Raw genomic sequence first — 18,926 nt, 5'->3', positions numbered from 1 at the left:
TTTCAAGAGGCGGCATCGTAAAATAAAGGTAGAATTAAGGGAATTGAACTGCATTCATCTCTGCTTTACCTCCAACAGCAGTATTCACTTATTCTGCAAGATTCTGTTGCAGACACCATGGTATGAAAAAAAAAAAAAAAAAGCTTATTTCATTGTTTTATAACAAATAATTAGTTTCAGAACATTTTTTTAAATAAAAATGGCCATCAGTAAGTATAGGCATCATCAGTTACAAGTGATACTTCCTAGGAATTTTCCTGGGTAGAGTGTTTCATCCATAAAGCATCTGCCAGACGCTTCAGTGTTATAGCACACTGCAGTATAACAGTTAATTTCCTGTTGCAATATTCAAATTTCCAGAAAGAAAGCTAAGCAGTGGCTACTTCACACTGAAAGACGACATCCAGTAATGTGGCTATAGAAAAATGCAGTGTCTTGAAAACATCTTCTCTGATGTCTTTATAGCTAGTAGCAGCATTCAGCTATGTCACCTGAAAATAGTTTAAGTTATGGGGTATAAGTATACACACTCTCCCAATGGGCAGAAGGAATAGAATTCCTATTTAGCATAGATGTCTAAACAGCCAAATCCTACTGGTAACAAATATTTTCTCCTCCTCAGCTTGCTCAACATGCACACAAAGCATTGGGCTGCAAAAGATTCGTTTCACCATTTGGGAGAATTTTGAATGCAGAAAACAGATGAAGCGTGTCTAATTTAAATAAAATAAAACAGGGAGTTTGTGAAATGACTGCTTACTTCATCTCAAATTAAATTCTATAAGATTACACAGAGTAAACAAGAATAATTATTCTCCCAGCAGTCTCCTTGCTATGCTTACATTATTTGTGCAGCAAAACCCCTGCACTTCATCCCTCAAGTTAAAGTGTCAGTAAGTGCAGAAGAGAAGAGTTACAGGAAAGCAGCTGAGCAATGCTTCACCTGGCACAGGGACATTTAACAGTTACCTGTCCATAATCTATTTCCAGTGGGTAGAATTTTTTTGGATATTTAGTGAAGTTCTTTGAATGCCAAGAATTGCCAGTTTTCTCTTCATACAAATTTAGGAAGTGTTCAACAGCATCTTCTTTTGATGGCATCTGCTCCAGCTTGTTACTCCCAATGACAGTGCCCACACGACCCCAGGATCTGAACACCCAGTACCTAGAGAAGTGAAACGCAAGAAAAGAGCAGATGTAAAGGCTCTGGCTCTAGATCTCAGTCCAAATGAAACTGATTCTGCAACTGTGAATCAGCCATTTGCATGTCGTTATTTTAAGGAGAGATATTCTGCAAGAAAGCTACAGAAGAGCCACCACAGTGCCTATGTCCAACAACAGGTGTAAAGAACACCTGCTGTAAACACACCAGATGTACAGCTCTGAAGATAAATGCATGCACAGTGAGAGAGAGAAGGGAAAAGAAAAAAGTAGCTATTACCACTTAAGTCAATATTTTTACAAATATACATCTTCAGTCTTTTGAGTTCATGTATTTAGGGGAAAAAAACAACATGCATACATAAGCCTGTAATTCAAAGTCATAGAGTTCAGTTTCTTAGGGACAACAGAAATAACTGAAGTATTTGTCTTACTACCATTAACTTGGATAGCTTCAGCAATCAATTCAATGTTTCCAATTCGTCAGGCAGAAAGCACAGGTGTTGGGATCCCTCCATCTGAATCCAGATCCAAACTCTGGATCACAGCTCCAGATACAAACTCCAAGTACAGGAGCTAGCAATACCCCCCTCAATTTCCGTATCTGTTATGAGAAGCATAACCACTGGACAGATCCACCACATTTGATGACAATCATCTCCTGACCCTTTCACTGCATTTTGCTAAGCCTCAGTACCCCTCTAAGTCAGAACTACACTGTGATGTTAAGAGACAGAATCTGGTTTTGTTTCCCAAGGTCACAGCTCTGCAATTAGAAGACAAAATTAAGTTGGAGAATATGGGGAAGATTCCCAACATTACATACTTCATGATTGGGCTCCTGGATGTCAAAACAGAAAAACTTGTATTTTCATGGGCGGCTGTCAGTCAGAGAGCACTGTGACCTTCCTGCTATCTTCTTTGGACTGGGTTAATTGGATATCTATTGTATGTGCCTCACTCATCCCAGGATGTACAAATGAATGCTACCAGACAATTCAACAGCTCCCCCTCAGCCCCTCCCACCTTTTTAAACAAACATATCTATCCATAACTCCTTACAAGAACATTACAAGACTACTTTCTTGCTTTTGTAGAAACCAAAAATCCAGTACTTACTAGAACAAAGTGAACAAAGACATTTCTAGGGAAAATTGAACTCACCTGCTCTCTCTGTCATCCTCTAGCAGCTGCAGTTTGTAATAGGAATTTGTTCCTTTCACAATATCTACTAGGCCAAGAGTTGCACTGAAAATCTTTCCACCTTTTTCAAAGACGTGAGCAGAATCCTCCAAGCCTACAGAGAAGGAACAGAATTAGAAGACAAAGGTTACTATTTTAGCTTTCTTTCCTACATTCATGTTCACCCAAGTGTTTCAAAATTGTGAGAAAATTAACAAAATATCAGAAAGAACAGTGGTAACATGCTCATTAAAAACTATTTTAAGCTTACTTTTCAACACCTTGTAGGTACGTGCTTTCAGGTACACTGGAATGAACCTCAACCCTAACTTGAAAAAAACTGTACATTTGAGAAAAGAACCTAGAATCCAGCCCTGAACACTGCATGACTGGCTAGAAGAATTCTCAAGAGAGATATAGTTTTACAGTTGTCACATTACAAAATGAAGTGAAAAAATGAAGGCTGGTCTTAGTTGGAGTATGAATTCTAAGGACAACATCTGTACATAATCAATTTGGAGAGTAGCGTCATTTGCCCCTGCTCAAAGAGTCTTGAGGCAAATGCTTATGGCACAACCATAGTCACTGCTGCCTGAGCTTTTATACACTCCTCTAACATGTTACTGAAGCAGAAAAATGCGTATACCTTAGTTTAAATGGACCTCCTGAGAGATGCACTAGAATATCCTAGAATATCCAAGCTTTAAGGCAAGGAATTCTTGCCTTAAAGAAGAAAATCTGTCTTAAAAAATACCACTTTCCTTTACAGCATCCTGAACTTTTATATTAATGACCAAAAATCCTTTTCCTTCCACAGAAAGATAAAAATAAGAATGCTGCAAACAATCATGCATCCTGAAGACTTTGGTGAAGGCTCAGCTATTGTTCTCACTCACCAGAGTCAGGATCTACTGCTGCTCCACCTTTAACTGTTAGCTTCATTTTCTTTTCAGACTTGCTAGGTCCTGCAGGGATAAGAAGTTAATTTTTTCCTACACAGGCAATACAGTTTGACTTGAATCAAGATATAAATTCTCAATTTGCATAATTACTACCTTAATAAGGCTTCAAATCAAATTCTTGGAATAATACCACCACACTTCAATGGTTTTTTACCTGCCTTTAGCAGCTAATTCACAGCTGCCATCCCCCAGAAGGAAATGAAAACCAAGATCTCCCCAGATAACATCTACCTTCTTTCTCCTGACCTCAATATCGTTTGTCCAACTACACAATAGATAGAAGTCACATTTGTGGTTGTATTTAAGTGGGATCTTAAAACTTCACAGGGCATGTGGGACATTCAGTACTCTTGGAGATCCTGCTGCTGTTAGTCTGGCAATAACACAAAACTGAACAAGCTAAAAGCTTGGGGGCTATGGAAAAGAAGTTGAGCACATCTAATGGTTTTGTTCACTTTCCAGCATAAATAATGCAAGCTTGCTGTGGCAGTTGTGAAGACTACTGAACAGTGGTGATGGGCTGACAGTTGAACTACATGGTCTTAGTGGTTTTTTCCAACCTTAATGATTCTACGATTCTAAGAGTGCTACTGGGACAGAAGCTGTCAAGAGATAGCTTCATACTCACTTAAACCTGGTCTTACCTAAAGCTTGATTATTTAAAATTTACTATGAGGGAAAAAAAAAAGTCAGAGAACTCTAGGAAAGGATGAGGCTAGACTATACCCAGATTTTCTTTGTGCACACAGAGCATTAAACAGGCCTCTGGAGAAACAACCACTTCATTCTTCACCTTGTTCTTCTTTGACCTTCCCAGCACTCTTCATATTTGGGGGCTTGCTGCACTTCCCATCCACCGCCACCTCCTGGTGCTCCGTTTTCACCTCTGCACCCCAAGGTGAAATTGCATGGAGAGAGAGAAGCTCCTGAAAGCTCTTGCTGCAAGATTTCACATCCTTAAGAAACTCCTCTGAGACCACACGAACTTTGGCATCCTTCACTTCTTCCATCTTCTTGCTCATTTTCTCCACCTCCTCTGCAGAGGCAGGAAAGGGAGGAAAACAAACAAACAAACAAAAAACAAACAGTGAGATTTCAAGACTTCAGCCTCTACTTCTGACAACAATTCAGAACTCTGTAAAACTTTGAGGAGATGCATTTCCACAACATACAAAGCTGCAGACTGGACTAGAACAGGAACTCTCATATTTTACTCGACTGGTCCAGCCTTTACGGCACAACCCACATGACTACTTTTTGCTAGGTGAGTAAAACTCAACCAACTCACGTTTCCTTTTACTTTTCCAAGGCCACATGCAAGTGCAAACACACTCCCTAATCCAAACACTAACCCACATAGAGCTCTAATCAAGTACATGCGTCCAGTGCTACCAGTGACCACCCCAAGGCTGCTCACTCTGAGTGCTGATGCACAGGGTGGCCTTGTTAGCTGTTGTTGTCATTTTTCCTCCCAACTCCTCCACAATATTCTTCACTTCCTCCTTGTTCTTGGACAGCTTTCCAAGGGTCAGGATCTTCATGTTGGTCAGTGGTTTGTCTAGGGGTTCAGAAACAAGACCAACACATTAGTTAAAAGCACAGAGTTCCCCACACAAATAATAAGCATAAAGAGACAGCATCCCACACACTCAGAAAAATCAGCACAGCCTGCAGGGAGATGAGTCCAAGTGGGTCTGACTAATGAGTGGGAGAAAGCTTCCATTCTCTAAGGGAGATGATGAAGCACGTACAACAAACAGAATAAATGGAAGGCTGGAAAAGATGCGTATGTGGGCACATTATTTGCCTGCATTTAGTGTTGTTGTGTTTTGTTTTGTTTAAGTTTGCTTCAGAACTGTCTACTAGAGACTTTGCTCAGCTTCCCTCTTCATCTGATGACTGGACAACATGAAAGGTCCTGCCTCTTCAAAAGGAAATCTGCTTTTGAGGAGCTGGAGAAAGTCTATCTCTCAAAGAACAGCATTCTCACATGTTACAGTATATTTGAGTCTTGATTTTACAGGCAGTTCAAAGTCGGAAACTGGCTGAATCATGCAAACCCTGCAACAAGCAAACTGGTAAGCAGTTGATGCTTCACTACTTTGTGGTGTCAATACTGATGCAATGAGCTTTGCAATGCAGGTGGATTCAGAGCACAATGAATGTCTGAAAGCTTTTCCTGCACTTCTAAAGATGAATGCTAAACTGAAAGGTTTTTGTTCCTCCCATCCACCATTCCAGACACAAATGAGTTAGGCTGCTAGCAAACAAAGTAACCTGGGCTTAATTCTAGTCAGTAGTTTGTATTTATTTTCAGAACACACTGGAATGGGAATCAAGTTGCCAGTTAAAATAACATGATCTGGCCAATATCAGCTAGACAGAAATTACTTTCACCCTCTTCACCAAGTAACAACATCCCCTTGCTCTCCAAACTACAGCCAGGGCTAAATAAACTAAATAAGAAGTTACAGTTCTTAGTGGACAAGGCACATCACTGAAGGGTGCAACTTGTGCCAGTGGCTTATGTGGAACTAGTGGAGTTGAACCATTTGCCAATTTGCAGATCGGAGACAGCACATCTGTTCTTGCACAATGCTAGTCAGCAGTTGTTGAGACTAAGTACACAAAGAGGATTTCAAACAACTTCCTGACCTTAAAAACCTAACACTGGGTGCAGAATATGGAAGTTGATATTACTGAGGATCCTGGATGCTCCCCAAGAAACCAAATCAGAAAGTATTTCACAGCAGGTCCCAGCTGGGACATGGGCCTTTAACTCTTTGATTCATTGTGAATACACCATCAAATACCCAAAATGATTTGTCAGAAAAAGAAACCAGTACCCACACACACATGAAAAAACAACAAGATCTCCCGGTGAGCCAGAAAAGGGTCTTCCTTCACTAGGAAGAGGTAGCACATGACAATTTACAATTCTGTTTCTCACCAGGAGAGCTCAGACTGCTCAGGGGTAAGAGAACCGCAAACAGCAGGCCTCTTCAAGGGGCCCATTTGGATGGAAACGGCATCAAACACCACCCTGAACTCCACTGACCTTGGGGTGTAGAGACAGTCTCTGTCAAAGGAGCAGATACAGATGGAGGTGGCACAGAGTTCACAGTTGCAGCCTCAGGAGGGAATATCCTGTCCTGCTTCTTACACTTAAACTTTTTGAGATAAGGAATTTCACGAAATTCCTGTATGATAGAAGCATACAGAGTTTAAAAACAACAAATACTATTACAAAATTTAAAAGCCAAGTTAAGCAGTGGCCAGATTCTGTCATTTATCATAGGTCTCAAAGGATTTCCAAGATACTCATATTAAGATAGGCAAATATTCACTTCACTGATTCAGAAAACAAAGCTAGAGGAGAGTAAACGACTGGTTTCAAATCAAATCAGCAATATCTCTTTTAATTTAGCGTTACTGGGAAAAGGGATGATTTTGTTCTATATTAACTGCCCCCAGAGAGATGGAGCCGTGACAGGATTCCCCGCTGTCACAGCTGCTGAGCACTGCAGCACACTTTGCTCTCCAGCATCCAACATCCAAACTCCTCACAAGAGGAAGCATCAATTAAGAAGCATGCTTCAGATCATCACATTTACAGTCAACACCCACCTTTGGGATTACCCAGTCTTTCCTGTTGGGAGTCTGTGTTTTAGCCACACACTTAGTCCAGGCAGTAATGTCCCCTGAACAGTAGTATGCATCGCTCTTGAACACAAACTGCCCCTTACATTCCTCGCAGGGAAGCAGAGCTCCAAACGCCATCCCATCTGCCACTCGGTCCAAAATCTAAAACAACAAAGAATACAGAACTGGGCATTCAGGAGAGCATAACTCCCACACAGAGCCTGACCAGACAGCACTGCTGGAGACGAAAAGAAGTAGATGAGCTACTGCATCTGAGCACAAGTATGTAGGTGGGAACGTAGGCTCAGACAAGCCCCAGTTTTCCTGCCTAGAGATTTTCTTGGCCATTTTGAGTCTAGACACTTCCCACACCTCATCCCACACTCTCTACAGCCTTAATAAACAAAAACACTTCATGTGACATGTGCCTCTGAAAGAGAGAAACCTTTTCCCAGTTACACAGTCTAAAATGTGACTTTTTTAGGAAGCGTGCCAGAAAATAACTAGAAAATAACTCAGTCTTTGCCTCCTCTAGCCTAACGTAACAGTTAGAAGGAGGCAATGCGAAGCACCACAGCCAATGTGCTTTTGCAGAGCCAGTGACAAAAATACCAATCAGTTGGGACATTCAAGACCCAGCAGACATGCAAAATGACTACAGACCAACTTACTGCATTCTCCCCTGAAGGCACCTCCTGCTTGTTGGCAATCAGCAGCTCTTTCAGGTCATTGGTGGAGCAGACCTTCCTCAGCTCATCCTTGATGCCCCAGATCAGCTCTGTCTGCTCCTGTGGACAAAGCCTGTCAGCTTAGCTATTTGCAGACACTCACTACTGAACACGTCCATAACTGCAGCATGGTGCTTCACCACAGGGAGAACCACATGTTTTATCCAAACAACTGGATCAGGTCTTTAAAGACACATGCTTCAGATTTCAGTATGAATATATATGCACATGATAGCTTTCAAAAGTACTCTCACAAGAAGATTGCAAGGGAAAGCTTGGCTTTATGGGATTCTGTATAAGACAATGCTTCTGCATTGTATATGTGAGCAGAAAGACTGTGGAACAAGTCTTACAGCACTACCCCATACAAAAAGATACAAGTTTTTATAGCAAAACAATTGGCTTTTAGGTGGAGCAGAACCTGTGTTTCTACCACACTTCTACTCTCAGTGTACTCTCAACAGCCTCTGCAAGCATCAACAATCCAGTTCACACTGCCAACAGCGGGGATATCACTGCATTAGAGTGTATTTTATTAAAATAAAAATCACAAATGCTGGAACACATTGTCCTTATTTTAAGACACTTAAGTGTAAGAAGTACTTTTAGATCAGAAACATGAAATGGCCCAGAAAGGCCTGCACGTTCTTTTAGGCCTTTCTACAAAAGGTGAAAGGGTTAGACAGAAAAGAGATGTTCTAAAAAATCAGATCATGTCATTTTCTTTACAGCTCCATTAAGCATTAGCTTTAGCAAAGCTGCTTGTTATTTTTTTTCTTGGAAAGTACCTATGCCAAACTTTCAATGAATATAAAATTCTCACAGCTCCATTAGGAATTCTTCCCACAGTATTCCAAAATTAAAAGGTAGAAAGCTGCAATCAATCACACTTTGTACTCAACAACTGCTTCTCATAGGGTGAGAGAGATATGACCTCTCTGTAATCTAATTCCACACTTTGCTTCATTTTTACAGTGAGCTCTTTATTGGTTGCCAAGCTCTTCTGAAACAGTGCTTGGTATCAGAGCTTCAGCAACCACAGTCAGATGAAACAGGAAGGTTCGTGAAACCAACTTCTCTGAGAGAAAGAAGGCATTTAGCCTAATCTATTTAAATCTAATAAGCCTAAGTCCTAGAAAAGTTCCTTCTTCTATTTCAGGAGACAACAGCAGGGAGAATCGCCTTCAGCAATGGCTTTGCATCAGGCCACCTCCTGTGCCAAGACATAAGGACCAGCTGTACTGCAACTCTGCTTCATCTAGGCAGCAGGTACAGTTCCTCTCCAGGTACCACAGCTCTTCAGTTAGTGTCTGACACTGCATTGTTCTAGCTAGGCAGTTTTTAGGATCTAATCAGCTAAAACTCACCTTCAGCTGTTTTTCCTGCTTTGATTCTTTTTCTTTTTCTTTTTTTGATTTCTTTTTTGCAATCACATTTCCATCTACCTCTTCTCCTTTTCTCTTTCTAAGAGAGAAAAAATAAAGAACATACATAGTGAAAATAAGTTATTTAAACGCCTATCCATTAAAATGGCTCAGGTTACTGACTGCTGATATCTGCAGAGACTTGAATAAGTGGCAAGACCACTTTTCAAAATTCCTCAGTGCTACATCACAGACACGTACTTGGCTCTGCAACAACTGCCTCAATTAGATCAGGCACACTTTTGGGCTTTTCACAGGATAATTATGATCTGGCAGAACAGCACATAAAATGCTACAACATTGGGAACTGCAGGCATATTCAGCCACATCTGTATTAGTTACTACAAGGGCATACACAAAGACCCACGAGAATACATACACCTCTCCACATATGAGGAGGTGTAGCAATGAAGGTTATGACTACCATGGAATCGTCACAGAATGCCTTGTGTTGAAAGTGACCTTAAAGACAATCCAGTTCCAATCCCCAGCCAGGAGCAGGGCTGCCACCAGCTCAGGCTGCCCAGGACCCCATCCAACCTGGCCTTGAGCACCACCAGGGATGGGGCACTCACACCTTTTCTGGTCAACTTGTTTCAGTGTCTCAGTGCCTTTTGGGTAAAGAATTCTCCACTTAACATCCAACCTAAATCTCTCCTCTTTTAGTTTAAAGCCACCCCCCCAGTCCTATCGCTATCAGACCATGTAAAAAGTTGGTCTTTCTCCTGCTTATCAACTCCCTTGAAGTACTGGAAGGCCGCAGCGAGATATCCCCACAGCCTCCTCCTCTCCATGCTGAACAATAACAGCTCCCTCAGACTTTCTTCATAGGAGAGGTGCTCCAGTCCTCTGAGCATCTCTGTCTTCCACTGGACACACTGCATTCTTCGTGTACTGGAGACCCCATACCTGGGCACAGTACTGCACGCAGGGCCTCACAAGGGCAGAGCACCGAGGAACAATTCCCTCCCTCCCCCTGCTGCCACCTCAGCATGGTGTGCGGCAATCCTCACAATCAGTACATGATGAGGGATGTAAGGATGGAGCACTACCCTGCTGAAAAGGACCTGACAGTATGAGTGGATAGCAGCTGGGCATGAGCCAGCTTGTGGCCTTGAAGCCCAGAAAGCCAAATGCACCAAAAGAAGCTGCACCAGAAAGAAGCATGGCCAGCAGGGTGAGGGAAGTGAACCTGCCCCTCTGCTCTGTGCTGGTGAGACCTCACCTACAGTACTGCATCCAGATGTAGAGTCTTCAGTATAGGAGAGATGGACCTGTTGGAGCGCGTCCAGAGAAAGGCCACAAAAATGACCTGAGGAATGGAACAGAACACCTCCCCCTCTGAGGACATGCTGAGTGAGCTGGGACTGTTCAGTCTGGAGAAGGCTTTAGAGAGACCTAACTGCAGCTTTTCAGTATCTACAAGGGAACTGTATGAAAGAAACTTAAGCAGGGTTTGTTGTGATAAGACATGGTTTCATGATGTACTATTGTGCCGCTTTGTGTGAGGAAATTTACTGTTATTAGCTGAACCATTACAGATGTGCATGGAGAAGGTACAGGAAACTTTGCACAGGAAAGACGAAAAAAGAGAAAGCCAAACAAGAGCCAGAGATTTTTGCAGGATTCTGAATGAGACCTCATAAGAATATTCAGGTTTCCAGAGTCATGTCACCCCCTTGGTCTGCCTGTAACAGTATCAATAAATCACTCTCAGTGCATGTTCTCATCACGAGGAAATAAAATTAAATTTTACCCCATTTGGGGCAGGATGGGCCTAGAAATTGAGGTACAGCATGAGCACAGCTTGGATGTTCCACTGCATTGTCAAACTCTGTCAAAGAGTTACAATCATTTAAAAACATCAGATAGACTTAAAAGTATGCATAAGCTGTGGCTGTTGGGTAAGTCAAAGTTAACATTCTCAATTGCTCTCCTATTCACAATACTGTTTCCTAAATGGCACGGACAAGAAACAGCAAGGCAAGACTGGATGCAGTACAAGCACAGCCATGCTTCCAAAGGTCCTCAGGCCACACAAGGGTGCTCCTCTCCCTTTGGCTGCAGGCTCCACAAGGCACAAGCCCAGAGCATCCATTGATCACTGCAGCACCAAACACAAAGTGCTCATCATGCAAATTACAGCTCCTGGAAGTTTAACCAAATCACAGGCATACAGAATAATAAGGGAAAAACACACCAGCATGAACACAATGCACACATTGCTGTACCTTCCCAAGCCAGAGGGCTTAATCATGCAAGTATTTAGGATGGGTGCCCAAACACTGTGCATCTGCAGTGTCTCTCGTTGGCAGGCTGAGAGCCAGGGTGCCTCCAGCAAGCCAAGGCTGATGGCTGTGCAGCAACTTGCCTCCAAAAGGAGGAAAGCCAAACAAATGGAAGGCAGTCACCCTGCTGAGAGGCCCCTGGACCAAGGGAAAGTATCCAAGTCCCAGCAGGATTCGTACTTCTGGCAGTTTCTCAGAGGGGGGGGGGGACGGGACAGTGGGTTGCTTTGCCTGTACCCAACAACTGTCATACCTGCTCCAGCCAATCTGCAGTGTGAGGGGGATCATATAGATTGCAGAGAGGTACATAGCTGGAAGTTTCTCACCTTCTCCCCCGTCCCTGCCTATGCCCAATACTTAAAGCAAACACCAATTGTTATTTTATACAGCTTCAAGAAGGGATGGACAAAAGTGAATTCATCTCCTATCTGTCCAAAGTCACAAATTTTACAAAAAACTAACAAAGCAGATACTCGTTGACGCACACTCCTTTTACCTGCCATCACTGGGACCAGACACTGTGCTGCTAATAGCAGCCGGGTGCTGCTGCATACAGCCTTTCTTCTGCTGCAGAAGGGAAAGTCTGTGCACTAAACAGATACAGTCCAACAGCTTGCTTAGAAGACTAGCACTGACCAGACAACAGAGAACACTTTTCACCTCCCTGGAAGATACAGAACTACGAGATCCACTCCAGCTTTAAAAAGGATGATGAGGAAGGTGAACCGGCCCACCCCCAATTGGCCCTTCCTTACCATTTACTCCATTTTTCATGTCCTCATAAGAATGAAAACAAAGACATAAGGACAGTAACCTTGGATAAAGACAAGCACCTGATATAGGAAGGATCTGGAACCCCCTTCCTCACTCTGTAAAGCACTTGCAGATTGTTGCTGACACGAGTACTTATTCTCTGCTTCAGATTATCTGCAGCTAATTGGGTGCTGCCTGACAACACCTCCAGAATGAGGCTTTGCTACCATACTGAGCAGCAGTTCCATGCAGGGGAGGACTGCATCCAGTAATGACCAATGAAAGGAGCTAGGATCCTTGCTGGATATCTTCCCATTTTTGTCCTTCAGAGGGAAGAGATTTTTCCATCCTATTCTCGGTAGCGTTGCTCAATGCCTCAGTTTCACTCACCTGCAACACGTATGTGAGATCATTGCTTTTATGCAAAGGGCTGACAGCAGCTCCAGTCAGAGTGTCTCTGCTGAGCACAGGCCAGACATGCAGAAGCAGCAGATGAATTTGGGTATGTCGTATCCAAACTGCAAACAGCTGACTGGATGTAATTTGAATGCAGCACAAGTAGAGATAACTGAAGATCACTTTCAGAATCTCACCTACAGCAGATGCTCTGATATTGTTTCTGCAAGAAGCTGCAATTTCTGTCATTAATACCTGTTATCTGATCGAATGCACAAGCTAAAAAATGGGAGAGAGCTGCACCTCATTCAAACTTCTGGATTTCCCCCCCACCTTCTTCTTAGCTTCTTCAGAACTCTGTACTTTCTTGTCAGATAATCCCCAGCGAGGAAGCACAACCACACCACTCCACTCATTCCACTTATTTACACTCCCACTCACTCAGTTAGCTCTGAGACAGATGGTCTCTTTGCCAATTCATCCTTAATACCCTCAGGTCAAGCACACAGCCCAAATGGCAAAGAAAGGTGATGGCTCACAAGAGCCAGTCAGCACCCTCACAGGCAAGAGGCTTGTTCATGCAGTGCTTTGGAAGCAGGAAAGGTGGCATTTCCTACTGTTTTTCTGGCATAAGGTCCTGGTTCACATTACCATACATCACCACACTAAGCTTTTTTCCAGTGCAATTCTAGACTCTTATTTACACAGTGACTTGGCAAACTGTCTTCTGGCCTACCTTTGCAAAGCCTTCATATTTTGAATATCATCCCAGAGAGTGGCCCAGAAAAGCAGAATCAGGGCAGACAAAAAACAAAAAACAAAAAAACAAAAAAGCAACCAGTCAAATCTCTAGTGCTTTGCTGAAGACATGGGAGAAAGTTACTAATAACCTTATTAAACTCATTCACTGCCCCAGGATGAAGTGGAATGCAAAAAGCAGCAAACATGTAAAAACTTGGTACTCCTACCTACATTCTGCAATGCACACAGAAGGAAGGTGCCTACTATGTGAAAGGAAAGCAGTCCCAGATAGCACAGCACAGTCTGAAGGGTACCAGACTCCAGCAGCTCAGGGGACAGGGCTGAACACTGGCATACAGACCCACGGAAAAGTATCTGCATGACACTGCAGAACCCTCCCCACAGCATCTGCACTGCTGCTGAATACATTCGGAACAACCGCTTGCCAACCAAGAATCAAGCACATAAGTTGAATGGCAGACTCTTAACACACAGATCAATTTATGCAAGCTCTACTCTGTTATCTATAATCAAAACCAACGCTGATACTCAGAAGCTCTGAACCATGCCCATCAGCCACACACTTACACAGGACCAAAACTGACAAAGACTGCACAGACTTGATACAACTACATCTTTTCAGAACCCGATGTCAGTCTCACTGGGCAGATTCACAGTGACTCCTTGCAGAAGTATTGCTGAATTCAGTCTAGGAAGTACACGGGGAAGCCCAACACCTTACAAGACAACATCGTTCCTGTTTGTAGAACCCAGTGATACTTTATGCTTCCTCCTTCATGGGAAAAATGCAGCATTGGCTTGTGTTAACAAATGTGATGCTAGGCAAAGTCACCTCAAACATAAAAGCCTTCATTAACTGAGAAAGATCAACCAAAACTAGCAAGCCACCTGGAAGGGCTTCTCTATCAGTTCAACTTCTGTTAAGAGCCTCCATTCAAAATTTCAGTGCAAAGCAATAAGATTTCAACTGTCTATCATAAAAGGCTTAGCAAACAAAAGCATCCAAGTGTAAGCACCATGCAGGCAATAAGCACTGTTATCAGACTCTGTATATCACAGATCAGCAGTGTGTAGATGTCAAACCAATTCTGTAACAAGTGGTTAGGTAGAGAAATCAAGGCTGATAACAACATCACACAACGAATCCAGAGCCCATATCCATTTCTACCACATGCGTAATATTTATGGCTGAAAACCCCACATCAGTCCTGTAAGTCACAGCTGCCAGCCTCAGCCTTTCCTCAGTGCAGTCACATGGATAAACAGACTGCAGCCTCCCAGGGTTGAGGAATCAGCCCACTGTTACCTGCTCTAATGCCACTGGATGACCACATCCTCCTACAAGCACTACTCTTTTAAGACCGAGATAACAATGCCACAACGCATACATCACAAACGTATACGAAGGCAAGTAGCTGTTCCTTGAAATCACACAATTTGCTGCATTCCCCACATACCCTTCAGTCTTGGCAGCCGGTAGTTGCTTCTTCAGAGTTTCTTTATCTTCAGCTTTCAAGATGCTGAAACCCAGGAGCTGGGTGGCCCCATATGCTGGGAGGAAGCCCAGCTCTGCCCGGCGGCTCACAAAGCAGTCCGGGTGGTACCAGTTATCGATCATCCCCAGCTGTGGTTTTTCGGGATGCACCATCTTCTTGGAAATCCGAATCTGGCCCTGGGGCAGGTTAAAAAGACACAACAGCAATTGTTAGGCTGTTCTGGGAGGAGCAGGATGTTAGTAAGCTCATTACCAACATGATGCTTCCTGCACACCTGCTAAATGCCAGTAGTTTCTCCACCAAAGCCTGCAACTATTGTCCAAACCCTTTCCTTACAGATCCACTGCTTTCACTAATACCTTGTCTTAGGTTGGAAAAACAGCCTATTAAGTAACTTTCTGTTGAAAAAAGAACACTTGAAACAGATAATTCTGTAGTCTTTACACTTTCAACTCCCTGCCAGTTAACCAGAATAAGCAAAGATCACATCACCAAGCCACACGGAGGAGACTCTGAAAGCTGACTTTATGTCCTTATCAGTCAATCTTTACTATGATCTCATTCTCTGCAAATTACTTTTCAGATGCCCAAAGAATTACTTGGCTTAAGTGCTTTTAGACTGCAATGCTTCACGCTCCAAGAAGGGATTGCCTACTCCCCAGCCACCAATGTTTCTGCAGACACAAGTACACCAGCACTGTCATGTGGTCCTCACCAACTGCACAGAACTGGCAGCTCTATTCTCACCTACCAGAGGCTCACAGCTTCGCTTTGCCGATTGTCTCTAAAAGTAGAGCAACAAGACAAGCTGAAATATGGGGCATTATCATTAATTAGGTACTGCTGTTTTTGTCTGATTCATATACTACACAGAAACAAAGAAGGAGAAAGAAACTGACATGTCTGCAGTGCCTGAACAAGTGGAAGACATGGTTAGCGGTGGCTCTCACCCTTTTATTCTAACAAAGCATGCTGGCAAGCAACATTTCAGTCTGCTGTAACATCCAAGAAAAAGGAAGCATCAGCAGATCTGAAGTCCAGGCTCCAGTGCCTGAGGGACAGCTTTATGTCAGTCTTCCGACAAGGCTGCTTCTCAGACCAAGAAAAGAAACTCTACAACTGCCTTCCAAATGCAGGACACGAGGAGGCAGTTAGAGAAACTTCTGTTTGAACTGGGACTGGTGGGAGAACAGGTGAGATGGAGAACTAAAGAAAAGCTTTTTACCTTTTCTATTTTCTGCTCACAACCTTTGCAAGTACTCCTGTTAGACTTGGCATACTCTGCAGCAAAGTCAGTTAGGCTCTTCTCAGCCTTGCCACCTCCTTCCTGGTCCCCTCCTTTTCCTGGAGAGCAAAAGCAAATACGGAGCTTCAAAAGGCACCCTCCCTCCTTTTTTGTTTCTTCCCATCTGTTCCGGATTGTTAGCAGTCTGGATTAATAAACCTCTGTGTTCTGCTTCCAAACATGAAAAATGAAAGTCTTCTTTCAAAGTGATAACTTCCTTTCAAAATGAAAGTCCTCTTTCAAAGTGATAACTTCCTTTTTTTTTTTTTTTAAATTATTAATACACTTCATCAGGCAGTCATCATTCTGAAACTGCACAAGCACTCAGATTCACACAGTCACTCGTTGGCTTTGGTCTGCTCTGTACTCAGAACGCCTCATTCCTCCCTGGCTCAGTTCATCACCTAAGGGCTCTACAAAGCTACCACGGCTCTATAGAGCTACCACAAACACATGCTGCAGTGGCAACACCGTAAGTATTGCGTGTCAAAAGAGTATTAATACCAAAGAACTGAAAACAAAATACAGTATTGATAACAAAAAATATTTGGCAACATGTCTGCCGACTGCCTTAGCTTTCTTCCACTCCCCCCCTTTCCCCTTCTGCTTTAAAACTGGTCTGAATCACAGTGCTAGCATCCTGGCTCTGGAGAGTGGACACATCACAGCAATTCTTCTGACACCATTTGCTGCAGGGATACGGTCATTAGGTAACTCTAACAACAGCCTGAGAAGACAGAGCACGGTTCCAGCTCTGGACACCAGGACAGCTCTGCTTACCTCCTCCAGGGCCTCCAGTTTCAATGGCCTTCTTGATTTTCTCCTGGTCCTCCCAGCGGAGCTCAGGGAAGCCATCGATGTCCGTGTGGGACACGATCCGCGCCCGCTTCCAGAAGCAGCTGTAGTGGTGCCAGTGAGGGACTTTGCCATCAAACATGGGTGACTACAAAAAACACACGAGGCTGAGGTGCAGCAGCTGAGAACCAACTGGGCGGGGTGAGGGGGAAATGAAGAGTATTTAGGTAAACGCTGGCTACCGGCCCTGCCCCATAGGGACCACAAACATGACGCAGAGTCCCCACGATGCAAGGGGAACACCACGGCCTCCAGCAGGACAGCATCCCGCCCCGCTGAGGGAGCTGTGCTGGGCCGACTTCGAGCCGCCGGGTCGCAGCCTGTCAGCGCTCCGGCACCCAGCGGAGGGAAGGGAACGGCGGTTTGGCACCAAACACCGCGCACAAACAACCGTGGCGTTAATGACACCCGGCGCTCGGCCACTGGCGCTTCCAGCACGGCTCTCCTAGCGAGCACACGCCTACCCCGCGGCACCGCAGCGAGCCGCTCCGTGCGCCCGAGGCCATACGGAGAAGCTGCGGGCGGCCCATCCCTGGACGAGCGTCGGACGCGGCCCCGGGCAGCCCGAGCCGGTGGGGGGCGGCCCCGCCCACTGCCGGTCTGCATCTCTCCCAACCCAAACCGTCCTGTGATTCCGCGCGTACCCGGCGCCACGACACGAGCGCAGCGCGTGGCCCAGTCGAGCCCGGCAGCGCGCGCCGCGTCCCGCAGACAAAAGGCGGAGGAAGCGGGGCCACGTGCGGCGCCGCTCCGCTCCATCGGGCGCCCCGCGCGGGATGGGCGCCGCGCTCCCTGCCGACCCCTGGGCCGCATGCGGGCGCCCCGCGGCGCCGTGAGGCTGAAGCCCCACGGGACGACGGCGGCGTGGGCCCCCGGCAGCGCAGCCGAGCCCCGGGGCCGCACCGTACCTGCACCATGAGGGCCAGGCGCAGCGAGTCCTTGGCGATGCTCTCGCCGCACTTCTTGCACGACGCCCGCCCGCTCTTGGCGTACTCCGCGCGGTACGGCTTGTCCCCCGTCTCCGCCATCGCCGCCGAACGCCGAGCCCCTCACCCCGAGCCCAGGCGCGCCGAACCGCGCCGCGCGCCCGCCGCAGGCAGCGCTAGCCGAACGCCGAGCGCCCTGCCCGCCCCATCGCCCGGCCGCCATCCGCCGCTCGGGCAGCGACTCGCCGTGTCTGGCGGCGCCTGGAACCTTCCGGTGCGGTGCGGGGTATCAATGGGGGGGCGGGGAGCGGCGGTCACGTGGCTGGGGCCGGGCCTTCTGTGTCCCTCTCATCTCGGAGGTGATAGCCTCTAACGGCAGCAGGGGGCGCTGGCAGTACAGCCTCGCTGGAGAACGGCGGTGCGAGGCGCTGAAGTTCCTCCAACTCGTCGCCAAGTGTTTTTCTGTTCCTTTGATGGCGACTGCGAGATTTGTGGCTCGGGGACTTCCTGCATACCATTACCCTTGGGGGAATTCTTCTTCCACGAATGTGTGCGGCGCCTCTGAAAATAGTTTTTGTTTATACGATATTTATTTATAGGGCTCCTGCAAAGGAGGAATGGCTCCCTGGTGGTGTTCCCTCCCACTGGGGCCACTAAATTAATGCTGTTCGAGTTAGGTTTGAGTGGATTTTCTTTTTAAAAGAGAGTAGCAGGTTCTTCTGCAGGAATAAGCTCAAACCCGGCTCTTGAAAGGATCAGGCTTGAAGTAAGGCTGTCTGCACAAAGCATTACACTGCTATGATTCTAACTGCATTGCAATGTAATTTCCTACACAGAGTGTCTCCTTGATTTGTGGTGTTGTAGTGTCCGCGTCACATTAGTTCCCCTCATAAATCTGTTGCTCTCTGAAGCCTCATCTCGCTCTGCATCTCTGTGTCTGAAGCCTGACATGTGGATCATAACACATTTCCCCTCTCACAAGGCAGCAAGGCACCGGTGAGCGAGGACTCGTCCAGGGCCCTCAGTGATGCTGACAGCACTGTGGATGCTGTGCTTTGTTACAAAC

General features: G+C 45.3%; 1 protein-coding gene across 1 annotated transcript in view; it reads right to left on the bottom strand.

The window, feature by feature from the left end:
* PARP1 (poly(ADP-ribose) polymerase 1) overlaps positions 1–18,068 on the bottom strand; it is a 28,206-nt gene extending 10,138 nt beyond the window's left edge. Inside the window, exons 1-13 of the mRNA XM_085219130.1 lie at positions 17,843–18,068; positions 16,860–17,022; positions 16,020–16,138; positions 14,756–14,970; positions 9,043–9,139; positions 7,619–7,735; positions 6,933–7,109; positions 6,364–6,505; positions 4,723–4,863; positions 4,099–4,341; positions 3,240–3,308; positions 2,326–2,458; positions 970–1,165 (exon numbers count right to left, since the gene is read on the bottom strand). Of these exons, the coding sequence (XP_085075256.1) occupies positions 970–1,165; positions 2,326–2,458; positions 3,240–3,308; positions 4,099–4,341; positions 4,723–4,863; positions 6,364–6,505; positions 6,933–7,109; positions 7,619–7,735; positions 9,043–9,139; positions 14,756–14,970; positions 16,020–16,138; positions 16,860–17,022; positions 17,843–17,962 (1,932 nt within the window). The 5' untranslated portion in view covers positions 17,963–18,068. The remainder of the gene's footprint in view (positions 1–969; positions 1,166–2,325; positions 2,459–3,239; positions 3,309–4,098; positions 4,342–4,722; positions 4,864–6,363; positions 6,506–6,932; positions 7,110–7,618; positions 7,736–9,042; positions 9,140–14,755; positions 14,971–16,019; positions 16,139–16,859; positions 17,023–17,842) is intronic.
* Positions 18,069–18,926: the final 858 nt, after the last annotated feature.

This window comes from Meleagris gallopavo, chromosome 2 (assembly GCF_905368555.1).
Source record: "Meleagris gallopavo chromosome 2, MGAL_WU_HG_1.1, whole genome shotgun sequence".
Classification (NCBI taxonomy): domain Eukaryota; kingdom Metazoa; phylum Chordata; class Aves; order Galliformes; family Phasianidae; genus Meleagris; species Meleagris gallopavo.
The sequence above is the reverse complement of the archived record's forward strand: the minus strand, read 5'-3'. Positions and strand labels throughout refer to the sequence as shown.